At 39.5% G+C, this 21,086-nt stretch overlaps 1 protein-coding gene and 1 long non-coding RNA gene across 4 annotated transcripts in view; one reads left to right on the forward strand and one right to left on the reverse strand.

Moving 5' to 3' along the window:
- Positions 1-4,439: 4,439 nt before the first annotated feature.
- On the forward strand, positions 4,440-18,033 carry LOC134354764 (P-selectin-like). 2 transcript variants are annotated; one of them, XM_063063989.1, is made up of 13 exons: positions 4,440-4,523; positions 6,240-6,331; positions 7,194-7,586; positions 7,951-8,058; positions 9,765-9,950; positions 10,108-10,293; positions 10,436-10,621; positions 10,773-10,958; positions 13,185-13,370; positions 13,533-13,652; positions 15,952-15,979; positions 16,530-16,597; positions 16,765-18,033. In XM_063063989.1, the coding sequence occupies exons 2-12, from the start codon at positions 6,250-6,252 to the stop codon at positions 16,579-16,581; spliced, it is 1,713 nt and encodes a 570-aa protein (XP_062920059.1). In that variant the 5' UTR covers positions 4,440-4,523; positions 6,240-6,249; the 3' UTR covers positions 16,582-16,597; positions 16,765-18,033. The 2 variants fall into 2 exon arrangements, with proteins under 2 accessions (XP_062920059.1, XP_062920060.1); XM_063063990.1 differs by having other exon boundaries at positions 4,446-4,518.
- The window catches only part of LOC134354768 (uncharacterized), a 44,298-nt gene continuing 29,210 nt past the window's right edge, over positions 5,999-21,086 (reverse strand). Inside the window, exons 1-4 of one of the 2 annotated variants that reach the window (XR_010019889.1) lie at positions 18,027-18,143; positions 13,262-13,362; positions 9,693-9,781; positions 5,999-6,879 (exon numbers count right to left, since the gene is read on the reverse strand). This is a non-coding gene — a long non-coding RNA (uncharacterized LOC134354768). Of the gene's footprint in view, positions 6,880-7,587; positions 7,712-9,692; positions 9,782-13,261; positions 13,363-18,026; positions 18,146-21,086 lie in introns of those variants that run through there. The other variant, XR_010019888.1, reaches the window with a different exon arrangement.

Here is a 21,086-nt window from a genome sequence, read left to right on the forward strand (position 1 = left end):
TTTCCACTTTGTTGGGCATAGATAAGAAGAAATAAATGGGAGACGCTGGCAATGTGCAATAAGATGGTTAAAACTAGGAGTATAGTAGTATCTAAAGTATACAAGCTGCATGTGAAGGTAAAAAACAATTCTGTTGGAACTCAGAAGGCTGAGCAGCATCTGTGGGGAAATGGATTGTTGATGTGTTGGGTCAAGACCCTGCATCAAGGCTGGTGTGAGTACGTACTCTGCCGTGCCTCATTGACTATGGAACATGGCCCTTCAAGGTTCATCCTTCACCTATTCTCTGTTGCTGACTCATTGCTTCATAATTTCCTCTGCCTGGCCCAATGTGTCCTTCGTTGGGGATCTTTCTCAAATTGCACCACCTCGTTATTCTGCATTGATTTTTAAAGATCAATTCCTTTTTAAGGCACATAACTTCCAAGCTTCAGGGGCCCTACTCAGTGCTTCCTTCTGTTGTTCATGTGTCTGGGGCCACTCTCATTTCAACACACCTTTGGAAGCCCAAAGTATATTGTATAGGATAAAATTAACAATCCCATCTGGGAGAAGAACTGGAGTTAGTTATGGGGTTTTCACCATTACGTTGGAAGAACCAAACAGAAAGAAAAATGTTCTAGTCCATCAATCTGGCATGGGCTCTTTGAAAGGACTATCCACCTGGTCCCTCACTCTTGACGTTTCCATATTAGCTTACCCACTTTTCTTTCTCCTTTATGTATTGAACGTTCATTTCTCTTTGAGTACCCAATTTCAAAATTCACCTCTATGGATACTGGAGATGATAGTGAGATGAAAAAGACTCGCATGATGTATTAGGGGTGGGTTAAGATATTCTTCCACTGCATGGGTGAGATGCAAATGTAAATTCAGAAATCTACACTGCTGGAATTATGCTCCCACAATGAGGCCAAGAATATGGATAAAGTTGGTGAATCAAAAATGTTATGCTTGGTACTCAGCTGGATGTTCTATGTGGTAAGTGAGTAGGTAATCCTAGATGAGTACACACAGAAACAGGTCATCCACCTAACCAATCTGCACAGGCCCCTAGACTCCACACATTCACACATCCTTCTATTCTTTGCCCTACATGAATTGATTTACCTACCCCTTAAATGTGCCAAATGTGCTTTCTACAGGACATGTGTATCTGCTGGTAGGTTAGTTAACAGGATCAGATACATTGACACCACCCTGAGTACTGTACATTTATGCTGAGCTGGCAGAGAGCTCTCTATAAATGAACATCAGATAAATTGTGCTTACCTTTGAGAACTCAACACACACTAAAACTAATAGAAACAGATGTTCAGTATATCATATCATTTTTAGTTCTCGCCTGCTGCTTACAATATCAACAAAAATATTTATCTCAACCCTACCCTAACCTAAAGGGATTAAGTAATCAGCTACCATTTCAGCTCCAGTTGCATGTAGCGCTAGGATGTCCAACAGGAAATGGGTATAGAGGCATTTATTTGGACAGAAAACGCATTTCCCTTCCTTATCAGAAAATAAAACAGTTCTTGGCTGTGTCTGGAAATCATTATCAAACAGAGGAAATGTCTTCTGTCAACATCTGTTTTTTTTAAGCATCCAGTAAGAAGGCAGCTCCTCCAATGTCACAATGGAAAATGCATCATCCAGTCTGAAATGAATACACACAGGACAGTCTCGACAAGGCATTTCAGCCAAGATGGCAATGGAAATTTCCCACCTCAGGAGGAAGAAATCTGGCGACTTCAAGCTTTGCCACGGCACCAACTGACTCCTGCTTGTCACTTCAGGATATGGTGATGCTGCCTATGTGATGATTGTTTGTTGGCACACGCGATCAGACATTATGGCGATGGCGCTGTGTGATTGTACAATCAATTGGTGTAGTAATGCTGTTCCTCTGATTGTTCAACTGGTACAGCTCACCACAAAGCTTTGCTGATTACAACAGTCACATTCTTTCCTTAACAGAGTCGTGAACATGATAAAATACCCCAAGCTTCTTAAGTCAAATCACTGAAAAAGTTTGATCCTTATCCCAAGATTTAAGCTAGTTGATCAAAAGATTGGCCAAAAAGCTGAATTTAAGGGACGTTTTTTAAAAAGAGTGAGGGAAATGAGAGACAAGGAGGAATCTGAAGGAAATTTGGAGTTAAATTCGTTAATGTCCATCAATGGTGAATGGTAGGATATAAGATTGACCAAAATCCACCTTTGGAGAACCCAAGCAATCTCTCAGAACTATGGTAAATGGATTAAGGCAGATCTGAGATGGCAATGTTATTGGATTGGAGGATTGTTAAAGTGTAAATTTGGATATCACTGTTTCAAATTGCCTAGTTCAGACTAAGACACTGGCATGAAAAGGGAATGGAATTGTTGGGTAGGGAACACAGGAACCAAACATTATGACTTTGCAATATCCAATTGGCAAAAATTTCATCTCAACTAATGCTGGATCTCATTCAAACAGGCAATGAATGCAATAACAACACACGTCAAAGTTACTGGCCAGGCAGCATCTCTAGGAAGAGGTACAGTCGACGTTTCAGGCTGAGACCCTTCGTCAGGACTAACTGAAGGAAGAGTTAGTAAGAGATTTGAAAGTAGGAGGGGGAGGGAGAGATCCAAAATGATAGGAGAAGACAAGAGGGGGAGAGATGGAGCCAAGAGCTGGACAGGTGATTGGCAAGAGAGGATCATGGGACAGGACGCCCAGGGAGAAAGACGGGGGGGGGTGACCCAGAGGATGGGCAAGGGGTATAGTCAGAGGGACAGATGGAGAAAAAGGAGAGTGAGAGAAAGAATGTGTGTATAAAAATAAATAACGGATGGGGTATGAGGAGGAGGTGGGGCATCAGCGGAAGTTAGAGAAGTCAATGTTCATGCCATCAGGTTGGAGGCTACCCAGACGGAATATAAGGTGTTGTTCCTCCAACCTGAGTGTGGCTTCATCTTTACAGTAGAGGAGGCCGTGGATAGACATGTCAGAATGGGAATGGGACGTGGAATTAAAATGTGTGGCCACTGGGAGATCCTGCTTTCTCTGGCGGACAGAGCATAGGTGTTCAGTAAAGCGGTCTCCCAGTCTGCGTCGGGTCTCACCAATATATAGAAGGCCACATCGGGAGCACCGGAAGCAGTATATCACCCCAGCCGACTCACAGGTGAAGTGTCACCTCACCTGGAAGGACTGTCTAGGGCCCTGAATGGTGGTAAGGGAGGAAGTGTAAGGGCATGTGTAGCACTTGTTCTGCTTACAAGGATAAGTGCCAGGAGGGAAATCAGTGGGGAGGGATAGGGGGGACAAATGGACAAGGGAGTCGTGTAGGGAGCGATCCCTGCGGAAAGCAGGGGGGTGGGGAGGGAAAAATATGCTTAGTGGTGGGATCCCGTTGGAGGTGGCGGAAGTTTCAGCAAAGTGGTCCCCCAGTCTGCGTTGGGTCCGTTACCCATCTTTTGGGTTTTTCCCCCCCTCCCCCTTTTCCTTCTCCCTGGGCCTCCTGTCCCATGATCCTCTCATATCCCTTTTGCCAATCACCTGTCCAGCTCTTGGTTCCATCCCTCCCCCTCCTGTCTTCTCCTATCATTTTGGATCTCGCCCTCCCCCTCCCACTTTCAAATCTCTTACTGGCTCTTCCTTCAGTTAGTCCTGACGAAGGGTCTCGGCCTGAAACGTCAACTGTACCTCTTCCTAGAGATGCTGCCTGGCCTGCTGCGTTCACCAGCAACTTTGATGTGTGTTGCTTGAATTTCCAGCATCCACAGAATTCCTGTTGTTAATGAATGTCATAAGATATATTTGAAACAGGCGGCACCAGTGGCACCTGATACACCTTCAGATCTGGGGATGCAATGAGCATAAGAAATAGGAAGGAGTTGAGGATTGCTCCGTGTTGAAGCAGTGGAGAGGCAAACCATTTCTTATGACCAAATATATATGGAGTGAAAAAGCACCTTCTAAGCATGGCTGGATAATATGGAGAAGGTGGTGGCAGATGATACCACCAACAGTGTTAAAGGCTACAGACAGAATGCGAAAGAAAAGAAAGATTAGTGCATTATGGTCACTTAGTAATTTTGCTGAGGCTGAACATGGAGTACAAGAGCTTGGTCAGCCCTAACACCCGGACGCAACACCACAGCTAATATTTTTGGAAAACAAATTCCACTGTCTAATTTAAATAGGTGAAAAGTCGCAGGGTTGTGCAAGCCTGGGATGAAAGATACAGGAGCTGACAGGAATACTGACTTATTGGCAGGCGACAGATAAAATCATTGATGTCTGTCCATTAACACTTGGCATTGAAAAGGCGGTTCCGTCTATTTTATTCTAATCAGTTAATGTCACAGGGAAATTTTCCGGAAATGGCCAGGAAACTGTGACTGAGGATATAAGGCCCTCTGCTACAATGAAAGTGCAGTGTTCTTTTCCAGAGCAATTGAAAAGACACAGCTGAGTTCTTTCTTCAAGTGAACACCAGAGTCAATTGCAGTCATTTGGATTGGGATCAGGTAAGGTAAGGTATCATCTTAAAAGTAACTGTGTCTTCTGCACAAAAAAATAATATGTTATAACATTTTATTTGGAAGAGAATAGTGATACTAACACTGCAATACTCTAATTTCTGAAATATGATAATTCTTTATTTTAATTCATATTTCAGAGACAGTTGCACAGTCTGTCCTCATTGGACATTGATTGAACCAGAGAAAAAGACTGCTTATATTTAGTGAAAGCAAAATTGTTTCCTCAGAAGGAAAGCACATAAAAAGACCAGTTAAATTAAATTTATGTGTAAACAATTGCCATTTAGGTCTTGCTACCTTTGTGAAGATGGTAAGAGAGGGTACTAATACTGTACCACATTGTCTTACATATACTTCTCTAAACTAGCTGACTCCCAATCTGTAACAATCAGCACTTAAAGAAATGCCTTTATCGAGCCTCTTTGGCACAATCTCAGAGTACTTTACAACCAATGAGGCACCGTGTGGTTGTTAGTGTAATGTAGGAAGCATAGTTGTTAAATTAAACTCGGCAAGTTCCCCAGTTCAATAAGGATCATGTGATTAGATTTTAGATTGGTGATTGAGGAGTATTCATTGAGCAGGAACCTTGGGACAATTTATACACACATCAGATTGCAGGAAAGGGCTCAGACCATTCTTGCTATCTGAAGTGTGTATAAATTATCCCAGGCGTAGTATTCTTTCACTGCCCCAAAGTGTCAGCCAACATGAATGGGTTTAACACTCCAAAGTGGGACTTCAACATGAAACCTATTCATGTTAAGAAGAATGATTGAGCCACAGGTGGGAAAAGTGAACCCTGTGCAACCAAAAGCAAAATTATAATTAATTCTGATACTGTCAATTTATTTCAGCTACAGTTCAATCTAAAAAAGTCTTCTTTGAAATTAGCTTTGATAAAGTTTTTCTCCATAAAATAATAAGTAGCCTCTAACTTAATAATCGTTTGGAATTTATTTTTATGGGTTGCAACTTGTTTAGTACATTGATGAACAATGAGGCAAAATTTCAGGTTTAGAATAAAATTAATAGTGTAGCAATCCAGAAAATATACTGTATAAATCTCAGGAGGACCTCAGGCTCTCAGGACAAAAGTACCATCTTTAGAACAGATTAGTACCTCCTTAGAACATAGCCTCGGGTAATGCTGGCAGATATAGATCTTGGTAGAAGCAGGGAAACAGAAGACTTTGTAAGTTTCACTTACCCAGTAGTTAGGTAAGAGCTGAATTTTAGCATTAGTATTTAGTTAAGGGGGGATTAGTTTCCTTCTATGATTAAAAAAGTTATGAAGTTTAAAACTTGCTTCACGTTGCCTATATCTCTTGAAGAGCAGAGCAAGCATGCTTTTGTTTGATAGTAGTTTTTCTTAGGAAAATAACAAAAAAGGCCCTTCAGGATTAAGGCTGTTCCATCCCAAGGCATGATGTTACTGTGAGTAGAAGAAATGAGTCTTAGCACTGTATGTCATGTTGAGAATCATGATTTTGAAATCACAACATTGACATGTTTTCATAGAATAGAAGGAACTGATAGAATTTGAAATGTGAACATCGTATGCCATAATTTTATTTTTAACATACATGAAGAATGAGCCTCATAAACAGCATGTAATCACTTTCTTAGCATGAGTGGTAAATATTCAAGATTGCTTTGGTTATTCTATTCGATAATGATTATAAATAACATCTTATTATCTATAGATACAACAGAATGGCAAAAATGGTAAACCAACAAACCCCACAAATTCTGAGAGCGGGATGTCGAATGCAGTTTGTCGCTATAATTATTCTTGGTAAGAAAGGAGTGATATAAAATATAAGAGCAATTACAGTATACTGCTTTTTAATACAAAGATGGCATCTATTGTGCTTACATTCTTTTTGTGCAAGTCAAGCCATTACTGATGTGATATTAGCAAGCTATAGTCACAAATGGCAAACAAGGGAAGTGCCTGGGGTGGGTGTATCAGCCAGTCAGATGAAGGGCTTTCACTTCTATATTGAGGTTAAACATTCTCCCAAATTCTTCTGTTTGATGGCTATTCAGGCCCCAATGAATAAACTTTTCTAATCTCACTTTAATTCCTTATGCATCCAATTCAAAATTAATTTTGCTTTTTTTTTTGCTATTACATTTATTTTGGAATCTCACTCCAAACTGCCGTAGAAAGCCTTATGTAGGAAAAGGGAAGCATGTCACACAGGTATGGAAGGATTCATTGCTGCAATTGGAACAGAATAGAAATAGCTTTTCCTAACTTCTGGCAGATTCCAGATGGTTTGGAGCAGCCATTGGGTGCTAGGAATAGAATAATTCAATTTTCCAAACGATAGCAATGACCTAAAATAAAAATACAACATGTTCTAAGTACTCAGCAAATCAGACAGCATATGTAACAGGGGAAACAACTTATGCTTCAGATCAATCAGTGACCTTCAACTTGAAATGTTAGTCTCTGTCTCTTCCTGTTGACACATACTGACCTGTTGATTATTTCCAATATTTTCTGTTTTTATTTACTTTAAGTATCCAACATCTACAATTTATTTGATGGTGTTAATAAATTTAACTAGTACAAAATGAAGGACAAAACAAGAAAATAACTTGAGCTAAACAGTGGGAATGATTCTTTAAAATTATCCCTTTCTTTACAGAACTATTGCTTCTGGGTGAAATCCATGGCTGGAAGTACAATTACACTATTGAAGATATGTCTTGGAAAAATGCAAGATCCTTTTGTCAAAGCAAATATACTGATATGGTTGCAATCCAGAATGCAGAAGAAATAGAGTATTTGAATAATAACATACCAAAATCAAACAGTTACTACTGGATTGGACTGAGGAAAATTAATGATGTTTGGACCTGGGTTGGCACTGAGAAGCCACTCAGTAAAGAAGCAGAGAACTGGGCTACTGGTGAGCCCAATAATAGTGGAAAAACTGGGAATGAAGATTGTGTAGAAATGTACATTCAGAGAGACATTGACTCAGGGAAGTGGAATGATATTGACTGCAGAAGAAAGAAAAAACCTTTGTGTTACACAGGTAAAAATATAAAGTAGTCTATATCATCATCACAATCAACTTTAAATTCTGAAATTATATTAAAACTTTGCTAAGATAGTTATTGGTAGACTTTTCTAATCCAATACGAGTTCTTCAATTATGTCCTTTTAAACAAAAAAAAACAAGAATTTAAGAATGACAAAATGGAAGAGTAGCAATTATAATAACCAAATTTGGAATTTGAACATAGAAAGTTCCCTTGTTCCTTAAACAATAAACATGATGAAATGAACCTGCATGAGTATATAATTTTCCTCATTACACTAGATCACTATCTTGTTTGATAATAATTTAAACATCTTCTGGGTTGTTAATAATGATTAATTTGTGTTATTTGTTTAAGCCTCATGCAGTAAGACGTCATGCAGCAGCAATGGAGAGTGTGTAGAGACCATTGGAAGTTACCGTTGTGTCTGCAATGATGGATTCTACGGACCAGAGTGTGAACATGGTAAGTGCCTTTACAGACAGTATGATTTGACTTGTATAAAACACAATGATTTATTACGGTTCAAGGGTTTCAAAAGTACAGTTAATGTCAGAGAAATGTATACAATATACGTCTTGAAATTCTTTTTCTTCGCAACCATCCACGAAAACAGAGGAGTGCCCCAAAGAATGATTGACAGTTAAATGTTAGAACCCCAAAGATATAAGCAAAGGAGTCACTGTTAGGTGCCATTATCCTCCTAAGCTCCACCCATCTGTGAGGTACATGGTTTGCTCAAAATCATAGTTTTCAATCAAAGGAGCTGTTAGACTTATTTGGCTGTACATTTTACATCTTGCACATGTTACTGGTGATACTGTTACTGCCTATAATTACCTAGCTATTGCCATACCTCTGTCACTTCCTATGTAACTGCAATGTTAGCATTCATTTCGAGACCACTAGAATATAAAAACAAGGATGTAATGCTGAGGCTTTATAAGGCACTCACGAGTCTGCTGAGCAGTTTTGGTTCCATTATCTAAGAAAGGATGTGTTGACATTGGAGAGGGTTCAGAGGAGGTTCACGAGAATGATTCCAGAAATAAAAGGATTAATGTATAAAGAGCATTTGATGGTTCTGGACCTTTACTTGCTGGAGTATAGAAGAAGGGGCGGGGGGGCGCAGATCTCATTGAACTTATTGGATGTTGAAAGGCCTCGACAGAGTGGATATGGAGAGGATGGTTCCTACGGTGGGTGAGCCTAGGACCAGAGGGCACAGCCTCAGAATAGAGGGACGCCCATCTAGAATGGAGATGTGGAGGAATTTCTTTAGCCAGAGAGCAGTGAATCTGCGGAATTCGTTGCCACAGGCAGCTATGGAGGCCAGGTCACTGGGTGTATTTAAAGTGGAAATTGATAGGTTCTTGATTAGTCAGGGCGTGAAAGGTTACAGAGATGAGGCAGGAGAATGGGGTTGAGAGGGAAATGGATGAAATGGCAGAGCAGACTTGATGGAATGAACGGCTTAATTCTGCACCTACGTCTTAAGGTCTTATAGTCCAACTGGTGTTTCTTCATTTGTTATCACAAAATCCAAAAGGGCACATTCATGGATTTGCCCATCATTTTTCAGCAGAGAGAAGGCAATCTGATTCAACTTATTCCCCTCAATATCACTCATGTGAACATGGGCCCAATGTTTGAGTATTTACTGCTGCCTTAGCTTTAGTCAACTAATACCACACGTCAGAAGGAAGCTCTGCCTTCAGTAAATGAGAAAATACAAGTGGAAGTTATTCAGTATTTAATAAGTAATGAATCTATAAAGACTACACGCTGAGGAGAAGCATCGGTGGAAGGTGGTGGGGGGGGCGCGGGTGAATTATCAACATTTTGGTCAAGATCTTGCATTAATTAGAAAATTACTGACGTTTGGTCAAAAGAAATCCTAAATGCTCATTCAAAGTATTGCCTTGAAATTGTGAAACGGACAGCTCTGGTGCATTTTGATTTAATTTTATAACTAACCCGTTTTCTGAGTTAGCAATTTGGAGAGAATCAGAACAAATCACTCACTGCAAAGAAGATTAATGAATCAGTGAAAAAAAAATTCTGATTACTTACATCATCATATTTATTTAAAATCTTACCTTAAGATTTGAAACCCACAGGTCTGAGGTGTTATGGTTTGAAAACAAAAGGTTCCCTCTTGTTTCTTGCAGTTGTGAATTGTGCAAACCTGGAGGAGCAAGAACAAGTGACTATGACCTGCTCGGATCCACTTGCCCCATTCGGTTACAACTCAACGTGTAACTTCAGCTGTGCTGAGGGGTTTCAGCTCCGGGGGTCAGAAACACTGGAGTGTGGAGCATCTGGGGAGTGGTCAGCGCCAACCCCTCACTGTGAAGGTAACTGAACATTTATGACAATGATGAAGAATAAAAATCTCTTAAGATTTACATCACTATGTTTATTTAGCAACTTACCATGGAAGTGTGAAATAGATAAGTCTGATGTAATTTCAATTGATTTTAAAACAAACAAATTCTCCATTTCTTCTTGCAGCAGTACAATGTACAAAACTCGAGGAACAAGAACAGTTGATTGTGACCTACTCGGATCCGTTTGCACCCTTCATTTACAACTCAACGTGTGACTTCAGCTGTGCTGAGGGGTTTGAGCTCCAGGGGTCAGAAACACTGGAGTGTGGAGCATCTGGGGAGTGGTCAGCGCCAACCCCTCACTGTGAAGGTAACTGAAGACTAGTGCACTAGTGAAGAACATCTCTGAACATTTGCCTCAATATGTTATTTCAAAATCTTGTCTTGAAATTGTGAACTAGATAAGACTGGCATAGTCTTAAGTCTTGATAATTCTCCTTTGTTTCTTGCAGCTGTACAATGTGCAAACCTGGAAGGGCAAGAACAGCTGAATATGACCTGCTCGGGTCCATTTGCCCCATTCGGTTACAACTCAACGTGTAACTTCAGCTGTGCTGAGGGGTTTGAGCTCCGGGGGTCAGAAACACTGGAGTGTGGAGCACCTGGGGAGTGGTCAGCGCCAACCCCTCACTGTGAAGGTAACTGAAGATTAATGAACTATTGAAAAAAAGTTCTGATTATTAACCTCAATATGTTCTTTCAAAATCTTGACTTGAAATTAGGAAGTAGTTAAGATTAGTGTATTTTGAATTGGTTTTAAAACAATAAGTTCTCTGTTGCCTTTTGCAGCTGTACAATGCGTAAACCTGGAGGGGCAAGAACAGCTGAATATGACCTGCTCGGGTCCATTTGCCCCATTCGGTTACAACTCAACGTGCGACTTCAGCTGTGCTGAGGGGTTTCAGCTCCGGGGGTCAGAAACACTGGAGTGTGGAGCATCTGGGGAGTGGTCAGCGCCAACCCCTCACTGTGAAGGTACAGACAAATTGTACTAGATGACTAATTAGCTCTTAAAGGAGAAAAAGCCAAAGCCATAGATCTCCAAAGTTAATTGCATAGTCATAGATTTGCCATTAGTTTAATATTTTACAAATCTATAATCTGTAATCTATGGAAGCTTGTAGCCAACAGGGTAGATAATTGAGAATCAGTGAATGTGATGTATTTTCAGAAAGCTTTCCATAAGAACTTCCACAGGAGATCATTGAACATATTTAGAGCACATGGGTAGTGTGGATTGTCAATTGCTAAAAAGATAGATGACAAAGACTAACCATAAATTCTTCCTTCTTAGTTTGGCATGTTCTAAGAAGTAAGACATTGTGAGGATCAGTGCTAGAACCCTAACTATTCATAGTCTACATTGGCCAGGGGACCAAGTATGCTAATGCCACAGTGGGAATGTGAGTAATGAAAAGGATGCAAAGAAGTGACAAGGGAATATGGGCAACCACAAGGCAGATGTGGAAACTGTGAGGTTACACACTTTAGCAGAGTAAATTAAAATACTAAGAAGTTATTTTTAAACTGGTGATATATTGCAAACTGCTGTTCACAAGGACCAGGGTGTCATTGTACATATTGTAAGCACAGAAAGCTAACAGGTGCAACAGGCCGTTAGGAAGTGAAGTGATAAATCAATCTCTACTTTATGTAAGGTTTGAGTACAAGAGTAAAGAAGTCTTAGCACAATTATATTGTGTGTTGATGAGAATGGACTTGTAGAATTCATGTAGAATTTACATTCCCATCCCAGAGACTGACTGATTAAAAAATAAACTCCCTATTAATATCACTGCAGATTTGTTATTGGTAATACAAGTCCTTTTTCAGACCAATATGTTTATTTCCTCTTTAGAAAATGTACTATTTTGAGCATGTCTAATATCTTGGGTGTGGTAGTAATGAACTGGGCTCTGGAGCATGGTGTATCATCGTGTTTGTTCAACTAACCACATCTGAATTGTTTATCTTATTTACTTCAAGGTGATTCATGTATGGGCCCAATTAAAGCACCAGTTAAGGTGCCTTTATCGATGTGAGAGCTAAAGGCTAAAGCGCCCGCAACCATGTTCTGACATTTATCCATCTATTTTCCTCCCATGATTCTTCTCAGCCCGATATACCATTCTCCCAATTTGATTCACTTTACTCATGATAAACAAATCCCCGGGAATTTAAAAGAAAATAGCCAAAGTTTGTGATACGGTCAACTTAAGTGCCGTCTAAATGAAACCCCTTGTTACTAGGCTTCTCTGGAAACCCAGCTCATTAGCCCCTCACTGGATTCTGTGGCCATAAAACCACGTCTGTCAGGTTTCGTACGTCTTTGGTCCCGCCAAATCCATGGTGTTGGGATGCCTCGCCCACGCGAACCCTGGACTGTGTGAATGCTGTGTGATTTACTGTCCCTGGCAAGAAGTAACACATCATACACTCCATGCAATTATAAACAAGTATATTTAAGAATGCTAATTTAAGCAAGCCATTATTAAATGAAAGAAAGAGAAAAAGCAGGAAGAGTCCATTACTCTTAAAAAGTCAAATGTACACTTATGTTGGAGGTCATCTTGAAGTTGTCTATCACTCTTGTGCTGGACCCTTAGTCCGTGTGAAAGCTCACACCACCTTCCGAATGTCACTCGAAATCCATCTCAAACAGACGAGTCTCCCACGGGAGTATTGGTCCTTTCTCCTTGAAGCCATTCATCTGCTCAAAAGCACCTTGTGCAGCAAGGATGCCATCCTCAGCCATCTTCCCTCCTTTCTTCTCCCAGCTCCCACCAATGAAGATCTGCACCCCAGCATTCTCCAGACCTTCTCCCAATTCCACTATCCCAATTGGCTGACAGCACACTCCTAAGTTGAACAACAAAGGTTCTTATCGCAACTCAAACCCAAACAAGCTGAAGGCAGTGCAGACTGCTCTTACAGAACTGCTAAAATGAGCTACCTACAGCACAGCAGTTACATTCTTATCCAGGGTGTTACATAAATTAGAAAGGGGTGATAGGAAAATAGGCAAATAGTGGAGATGGCTCAAACATCACCAGAGAAACAGGCTACTGTTGGTTTGACAAAGGCTCATCTTTTGTCAGATGCATTCATGAAAGGGGTTAAAATAAACCTAAATCACAAATGTAATTTTGCAGTCAATGATTCTGATGTTATTTGTACTCAGTTCTTGATCTTTCATTCCAGCTGTGAAATGTGACGTACTGGAGATTCCTGAAAATGGGAACATGAGTTGCTCCCACCCAAAAGGAAACTTAAGTTACCTCTCAGTTTGCGAGTTTGGTTGCATGAAGGGCTTCTCATTGAACGGATCAGTGACTCTGCAGTGTGATAGCTTTGGACAGTGGTCAGCACCAATTCCAGTCTGTGAAGGTAGGTTGAAACAGCACATTTCATTTTAAAAACAGGTTGATTACATAACAAACTTAGGAAGAATTACATGGAATATGTTGGAAACAACTTTTAAAATTGAATAGCGAAGTTTGTTGAAATATCCAATAATAGCTTCAATGTTGATTTTCTGACTGTTCTCAGATTCCAATCCACAACCATTCCCTGAAAACTACACACCGATATTAGTAGCATCTGCCATGGCATCTGGCTTCTCTGCTTTGACAATGATCATCTGGCTAATGAGACAACTCAGGAAGAAGGGTAAATAATGTCTCATATTTTTAAATTATATTTTTATGGCTTTCTAGACTCTCTATTGATTACCATTCAAAGCTATTTCTACTTGAATGATAAGCATTTAACGAGTTTCTCCCTCCTGTAACTTCATGGCATGCTCTTTCAAGTTGCTTGGTGTGCTAATTCAGTTCTTAGGCACATATTGTTCTCCAATCACTGAAAGCATTTCCAGGCCAGACTTTCATCTCCACCATGTCTAAAATATCAATTGCCAGTCCAAAAACTAGTGTTTTTCCTGGTTAATTATTGGTAAGATCCAAATGATTGTGCTTAGTATAAATTCTGTTTCTTAAGCACCATACTTTGACTTCACTATGTGCTTCAGACAACACATTCAAACCATGACTGGGATAACTGACTCGCTGCTGAAAGTCTTTTCTGTGCTCTGTTGCTTGTAGATGTGGTGTCTCCACTCACTCCATGCCAGGCTCATTCTACTCCATACAAATCATCCCAAACTCATTTACACAAGAAATTCTGCAGATGCTGAAAATCCAGAGAAACACACACAAAATGCCCGAGGAACTTGGTAGATCAAGCAGCATCTGAGGACAGGAATAAACAGTTTCAGGGTGAGACCTTTTGTAGTGTGAAGGGTCTACAAAGAAATTCCTCTCAATAGATGCTGCCTGAACTGCTAAGTTCCTCCAGCATTTTGGGTGAGTTACTCCAAAACTCACATGTTTGTTCTAACTAGCGCAAATTCCCATTTACTAATTGCTCTTGTTGTTACCTAAGTAAATTGTCTCCAAGTTATAACTCAAAATTCAGCACTAAAGTAATCATCCTTGTTTTCAGTTTCTTCCATGATCTTGTCCCCAACTCACCTCCTCACATCTTATAATTCTCCAAGATGTTTTCAAATTCTACTCTGTTGATTATCTCCCAGTCACCAGCAGCCATTGCTTCAACTGCCAATACCCTGAAGCTCCAGAAATTCCCTGTAAAATGTTTGTTCCATTCTATATGATATTCCTTAAAATCAAAGTTTGAACAGAAAATGCTGGAAATACATTGTCATTACCACACTGTCTGTGAAGACTGCAGGAATTTCTGACATACTAAAACCCATTTGACAACTAGGATTTCTAAATGGGCATCTTTATGTCCCACTATTGTTTTGGTCTCATCCTTTATTACCTGGTGTTCCTGGGAGCATCTCGAGTCATTTCATTATGTCTTATTATGTGAAAATCGCCATGTTAGTAGACAGCCTTGCTGCTTGTGAAAGAGCCCTGATATTTGGACTGGTATAAGTAAACATAACAATTATGACTGGGTATGGGAATCATGACAAAATATATTAAATAAATGTAATGCAGCAGGAAATGCAGAGATTGAAATTGTACTCTGTAACATTAGTGGCTGAACTACTTGAAGGAAATTATTTTGCTCATTTTATGAACAAGCTGTTAAAAGTACCCTGTTACTCTAATGTCATTTAGAGAAATTTACTCCAAACATGATGATGATTCTAGTATTCATTTACTATTCCGACTAACTGCCTACATTTGAGGTTAATTTGAGAAACATCGTACGTGCGTACAAACATCTCTTATTCAGGTTGTTGAGCTGATAAATAATGAGTATTTCCTGCAGTAAGGGTGGAGTATTACACGTAGATAAAAATCTGTGATGAAGAAAACCACCTTGTTGATCAAAAACAGTACAGAAAGGAAAAAAACACTACAGAGGTGAGGAGAGGAATGCTTGGACAAACGCATCTTCCTCACTGGGATCAGAGTCCAAATCCAGTGTTATTGTGAAAACTGCCTTTTTTGTTTGCAAAATCTAATTTGTACTTACCCCATTCATTGTGAGAGTATCAACCGAACAGGAAGATCTCCCAAGGGCATAACCATGTCAAGAAAAAATTCAAGAGTTATCAGGCAACTACCCTGGTTGCAATGTAATCTGATGCATTCAACATATCAATATATCATTGACTGATAGTTAATTTTCACCCGAGGGGAGAACAAAATTCTGGATTGTCTATGCTGCTGTTCTTATTAACTGGTGCAAATGACCTGGCACTGTGTGGCAGATCCTACAAATTCTCACACTTATTGAGTGTACAGTTTGGGATTTATGTAGCATTCTTTTCAAAGAGAATCTGAAGGCAGAGAAAGTGTTGGTTTTAAGCAGCACTTGAGCAATCATGTTCTATAGCAATCCATTTAATCTAATCAACTCATTTAACCTAATGTGCTGCATCCATCCCTGGGAACAAAATAGTAATGGTCTTTCTCTCTTTCTTTTTCAGCACAAAGAAAAAAATTCTCACTTTTAAGGTAAGAATGTAAATAGTTTTAGGAACTGACCTGTCATAACGTTAGTTACATACGTTATTTTCATTGGTATCATCTGTGGCTTTTTGTAACCTCAGAATGCGATGTTAAGCTTGTAGTTACAGAAGCAGAACATGCAAGCATTTCACATAAAAATAAAAATCATTTCCTGATGCACTGATAAAGCAGCATTCAGTATGGAACTGAGACTTCTAAACTAAGGAGCTTCTGGCTTCAGTCACTCGTCTGAGCTGTTTAATCTGGAACTATTAGGAACAGCTGGACAAAACTGAGAAAGGAAAATTAGATAGGATTCTAGTATGGTTGGTTCATTTCTGCTCATGGGACCTGCAGGATCTATGAATGGCTGAGTAGTTATGTATGGCCCATATTTTAAAACTTGCTGGGATAACTTTTCAGTGGTGTTCAGCTATGGGCCAGCACTATAAAAAAAAGGTGGAAAATATACAGTTAACTTAAATCAATTACATCTCAGTAAATTTAAGAATTCTATTTTAATACTAATGAAACCTTTATTTCCATATTTTTACAGCAATAAAACACATAAAGCATTGGGCACTTACAAAGTGAATGAAGAAGTATAGTGACAACTCAGTTCAGGTGAGAGACCAGTATTTAACTCATCATCTTTACATATTATTAGTCTTTTCAATATGAACATTAAGGTATTCACTTTGCCAACATTGTACAGTTTCTAATAAAACAATGGCAATTCTAAAGTTAGTTATATAGGGCAGCTCTAACATCTAATTAATATCTTATTGCAGGCTTTTCATATCTTTATGCAAAGGATGACCAGAAATGAAGGGATTCAGAAGATGTATTCCAATAGCACCGGATTTGCATATTCAACCATTCGACAAGCTGGTACCATTATGAATGGGTGTATCTCAGGGCATCATCTTTGACTTCATTCAAACGAGTCTTCCATCTTTCTGAATGATAATGGTGGCAAAATACCAAACTTGCCCTCTATAGTCTTGTTTTACATGCTTGGCTTCATGGAATTAAGCCTCAAGAGATGGGTACTGGGCAATCTGAAACTGCCACACCTCCAAATCAAGGAGACACAGGCAACTCTATGGTTGATCCCAAACTAATTTCAAATTACTGGATTTGCTGCCAAATTTGATTTGGTCCAGCCTTGCATTGCGTGCTATGTAGATTTATATAGCTACAATGTTTATGATATGTAATGTTTACAATACTACTGATTTCGATGACAGCATGTTAAATACAAAACCACCGAAGAACAAAGTAATGTACTACTCGTGATAATGGATTTGTTTAATGTTTTACAATCAATAGTCCCATAAAGATGGAATTTCATTTGCCTTTTCATTCAGGTTCCCCTATGCCACACATTATTTTCTGCTGCTGTGAGGAGGCAGCATGTATCTAGGTATTTTCCTAAGCCTTGATATCTAACCTAGAATAATGTCTTCACTTACCTTTTTCTCACACCAAACTCTTACCTACTATTTTTTTCCTCGTATGCTCCCAGCCTTTTAAGACTGTGAGCAAATTAATGGCTGACTATTCCAATGGCCCAATCATTGATATATAAAGCCATTTCATCAGCTATTAAGTTATGATATCTACCTTCAACATTGTCTCCAAAATAATCAATTATCTTCCTATTAGTTGTGGCCTACCCCAGTTGATGGAAAGATTTACTAGTAATGATAATTGGTAAAGTACAGAACAAGCTGAATGGAAAGTTATTTAACATTCCTTAACATCAACAGAATTAACAAAGAATAATTCTGTTGGGTCCTCTCAGGAATCTGTGAAACAGCAGAAGACGATAGAATGTATTGCAATATTCCACAGTTTGTATTCACCCATCTCAGTACAAATTGGATGTATGAATGTATGCACAATTAATATTTATTTAATTCCTCCCTATGGGATGTGTTTAACCATTACCTGGAGTGTTCTCATCAGATTTATCCAATTGACTAATCAGGTTGACCGCACAAATCGGTGAATCACGTTGTGATCTTTTGTTATCCATATAGCTCCATACCTGTGTTACGTTATGATGTTGTCTTGTTAACTTGTAGCAATTTCTCATTTCCAAATTCATTGCTCAAATGCACTTTGATTGATGAGGTGGTAGGATTTGTCTCAATCCTTCCTTCTAATCTAATGGAAGTATAAAAATTAGGCACAAGTAATTTAATGTGAAGAAACACTACATATGATCACCTTTTGCTTTATCGTTATTCCTATTGAATTACTTGAATGAAAACAAAATTCATATCATCTTTTTTAGCTTAATTTCCCACACAGCTTCATAACTTGACTACGGAATTAATAAACAAGCTAGTCTGGGAATCTGATACAGAACAAAAAAATCATCTTAAGTTAACATAATATTTATGGTCTATTGTCCCTTGAATGGACTCCATTTGCAGCAGAGTTATCCATCACTACAATAAAAATAACATAAACTAACATAATTTAAATATTGTTTGAGTTTAGTTATGTAAAAATGAAAAGCTACTGCCCTTTAAAGTTTGTTTAAAAGTGTTTGTACAGACTTAAATCACTATATAAAATGATTGAATAATTTATTTGTATATCTAATACTGATCATTTCATATGTTTCCTGATATACACAGAAGTTGTAAATATATTTCCAATAAAATATGTATGCTGTGCGTAAGGTCATTGTACTGTCAATTGTCTTTTTAGATTGCCATAGAATGTCTTGCAAGCTGGTGTTGGGCAACTATTTAGTGTCTCTGTGAGTGTAACTGGGACCTCAGGGCTGGGGATGTAGGAAGTGGTAAAGACACTGACATTGGTTTGCTTATCCTTAGGAAGTTGAACGATTTTGTAGAAATAGCATAGATGGCATCTTTGCAGTGCTGTAGGTGGTGCAGATCTTAGAAGCATGCATGAAACCAGGGATCAAGAGCTTTGCACTTGTCTAAGATCTTGATTCTCAAATAGCCTTTCTCTCAGGTAATCAAAGGTTGTACTGGTGTTGCTCCCTTCATTTTCCTTGGAGTTGTCACACAGTGATGATCTTGTTCACAGGACAGAGCCACGCTATGATTTGGGAGGCAGCACTTAGGCAATTGTAAGGAGGAACTGAGAAGAATTGCAATGATGATTTTCCTGTGACAGACTGCAGGGAGATATCAGAAACATGAGAAAGTCATCCAAAGCAACACCCACAAAATGTTAGAGGAACTCAGCAGACCAGACAGCATCTCAGACAGTACCAGACTTTTAAGGAGCAGCAGAAGATAACTAAAAAGGCAATATGGGGGGAAAAGATGAGGTACAAAGGTAAGCTAGCCAAAAACATAAAGGAGGATAGTAAAAGCTTCTTTAGGTATGTGAAGAGGAAAAAATTAGTTAAGACCAAAGTTGGGCCCTTGAAGACAGAAACGGGTGAAATTATTATGGGGAACAAGGAAATGGCAGATGAGCTGAACAGGTACTTTGGATCTGTCTTCACTCGGGAAGACACAAACAATCTCCCAGATGTAATAGTGGCCAGAGGACCTAGGGTAACAGAGGAACTGAAGGAAATTCGTATCAGGCACAAAATGGTGTTGGGTAAACTGATCGAACTGAAGGTTGATAAATCCCCGGGGCCTGATGGTCTGCATCCCAGGGTACTTAAGGAGGTGGCTCTAGAAATTGTGGATGCATTGGTAATCATTTTCCAATATTCTATAGATTCAGGATCAGTTCCTGCGGATTGGAGGGTAGCTAATGTTATCCCACTTTTTAAGAAAGGAGGGAGAGAGAAAACAGACAATTATAGACCAGTTAGTCTGACATCAGTGGTGGGGAAGATGCTGGAATCAATTATAAAAGATGAAATAGTGGCATATTTGGATAGCAATAACAGGATCGGTCTGAGTCAACATGGATTTACGAAGGGGAAATCATGCTTGACTAATCTTCTGGAATTTTTTGAGAATGTAACTATAGATAAAAATGGACATGCAAAAGCCAGTGGATGTAGTGTACCTGGACTTTCAGAAAGCCTTTGATAAGGTCCCACATGGGAGATTAGTGGGCAAAATTAGAGCAAATGGTATTGGGGGTAGGATACTGACATGGATAGAAAATTGGTTGGCAGACAGGAAACAAAGAGCAGGGATTAACGGGTCCCTTTCAGAATGGCAGGCAGTGACTAGTGGGGTACTGCAAGGCTCAGTGCTGGGACTGCAGCTATTTACAATATACATTAATGATTTAGATGAAGGGATTAAAAGTAACATTAGCAAATTTGCAGATGACACAAAGCTGGGTGGCAGTGTGAAATATGAGGAGGATGTTATGAGAATGCAAGATGACTTGGACAGGTTGGATGAGTGGGCAGATGCATGGCAGATGCAGTTTAATGTGGATAAATGTGAGGTTATCCACTTTGGTGGCAAGAACAGGAAGGCAAATTACTATCTGAATGGTGTCAAGTTAGGAAAAGGGGAAGTACAACGAGATCTAGGTGTCCTTGTTCATCAGTCACTGAAAGTAAGCATGCAGGTACAGCAGGCAGTGAAGAAAGTTAATGGTATGCTGGCCTTCATAACAAGGGGAATTGAGTATAGGAGCAAGGAGGTCCTTCTGCAGTTGTACAGGGCCCTGGTGAGACCACACCTGGAATATTGTGTACGGTTTTGGTCTCCAAATTTGAGGAAGGACATTCTAGCTATTGAGGGAGTGTAGCATAGGTTTACGAGGTTAATTCCCGGGATGGAGGGACTGTCATATATTGAAAGATTGGAGCAATTGGGGTTGTAGACACTGGAATTTAGAAGGATGAGAGGGGATCTGATTGAAACATATAAGATTATTAAGGGATTGGACACGCTAGAGGCAGGAAACATGTTCCCGATGTTGGGGGAGTCCAGAACCAGAGGCCACAGTTTGAGAATAAGGGGTAGACAATTTAGAAAGGAGTTGAGGAAAATCTTTTTCACACAGGGGGTTGTGGTTCTGTGTAATGCTCTGCCTCAGAAGGCAGTGGAGGCCAATTCTCTGGAAAAGGGTACTGATTGTGGATGATCAGCCATGATCACAGTGAATGGCGGTGCTGGCTCGAAGGGCTGAATAGTCT

The sequence above is a fragment of the Mobula hypostoma genome, chromosome 12 (genome assembly GCF_963921235.1).
Source record: "Mobula hypostoma chromosome 12, sMobHyp1.1, whole genome shotgun sequence".
Lineage (NCBI taxonomy): Eukaryota > Metazoa > Chordata > Chondrichthyes > Myliobatiformes > Myliobatidae > Mobula > Mobula hypostoma.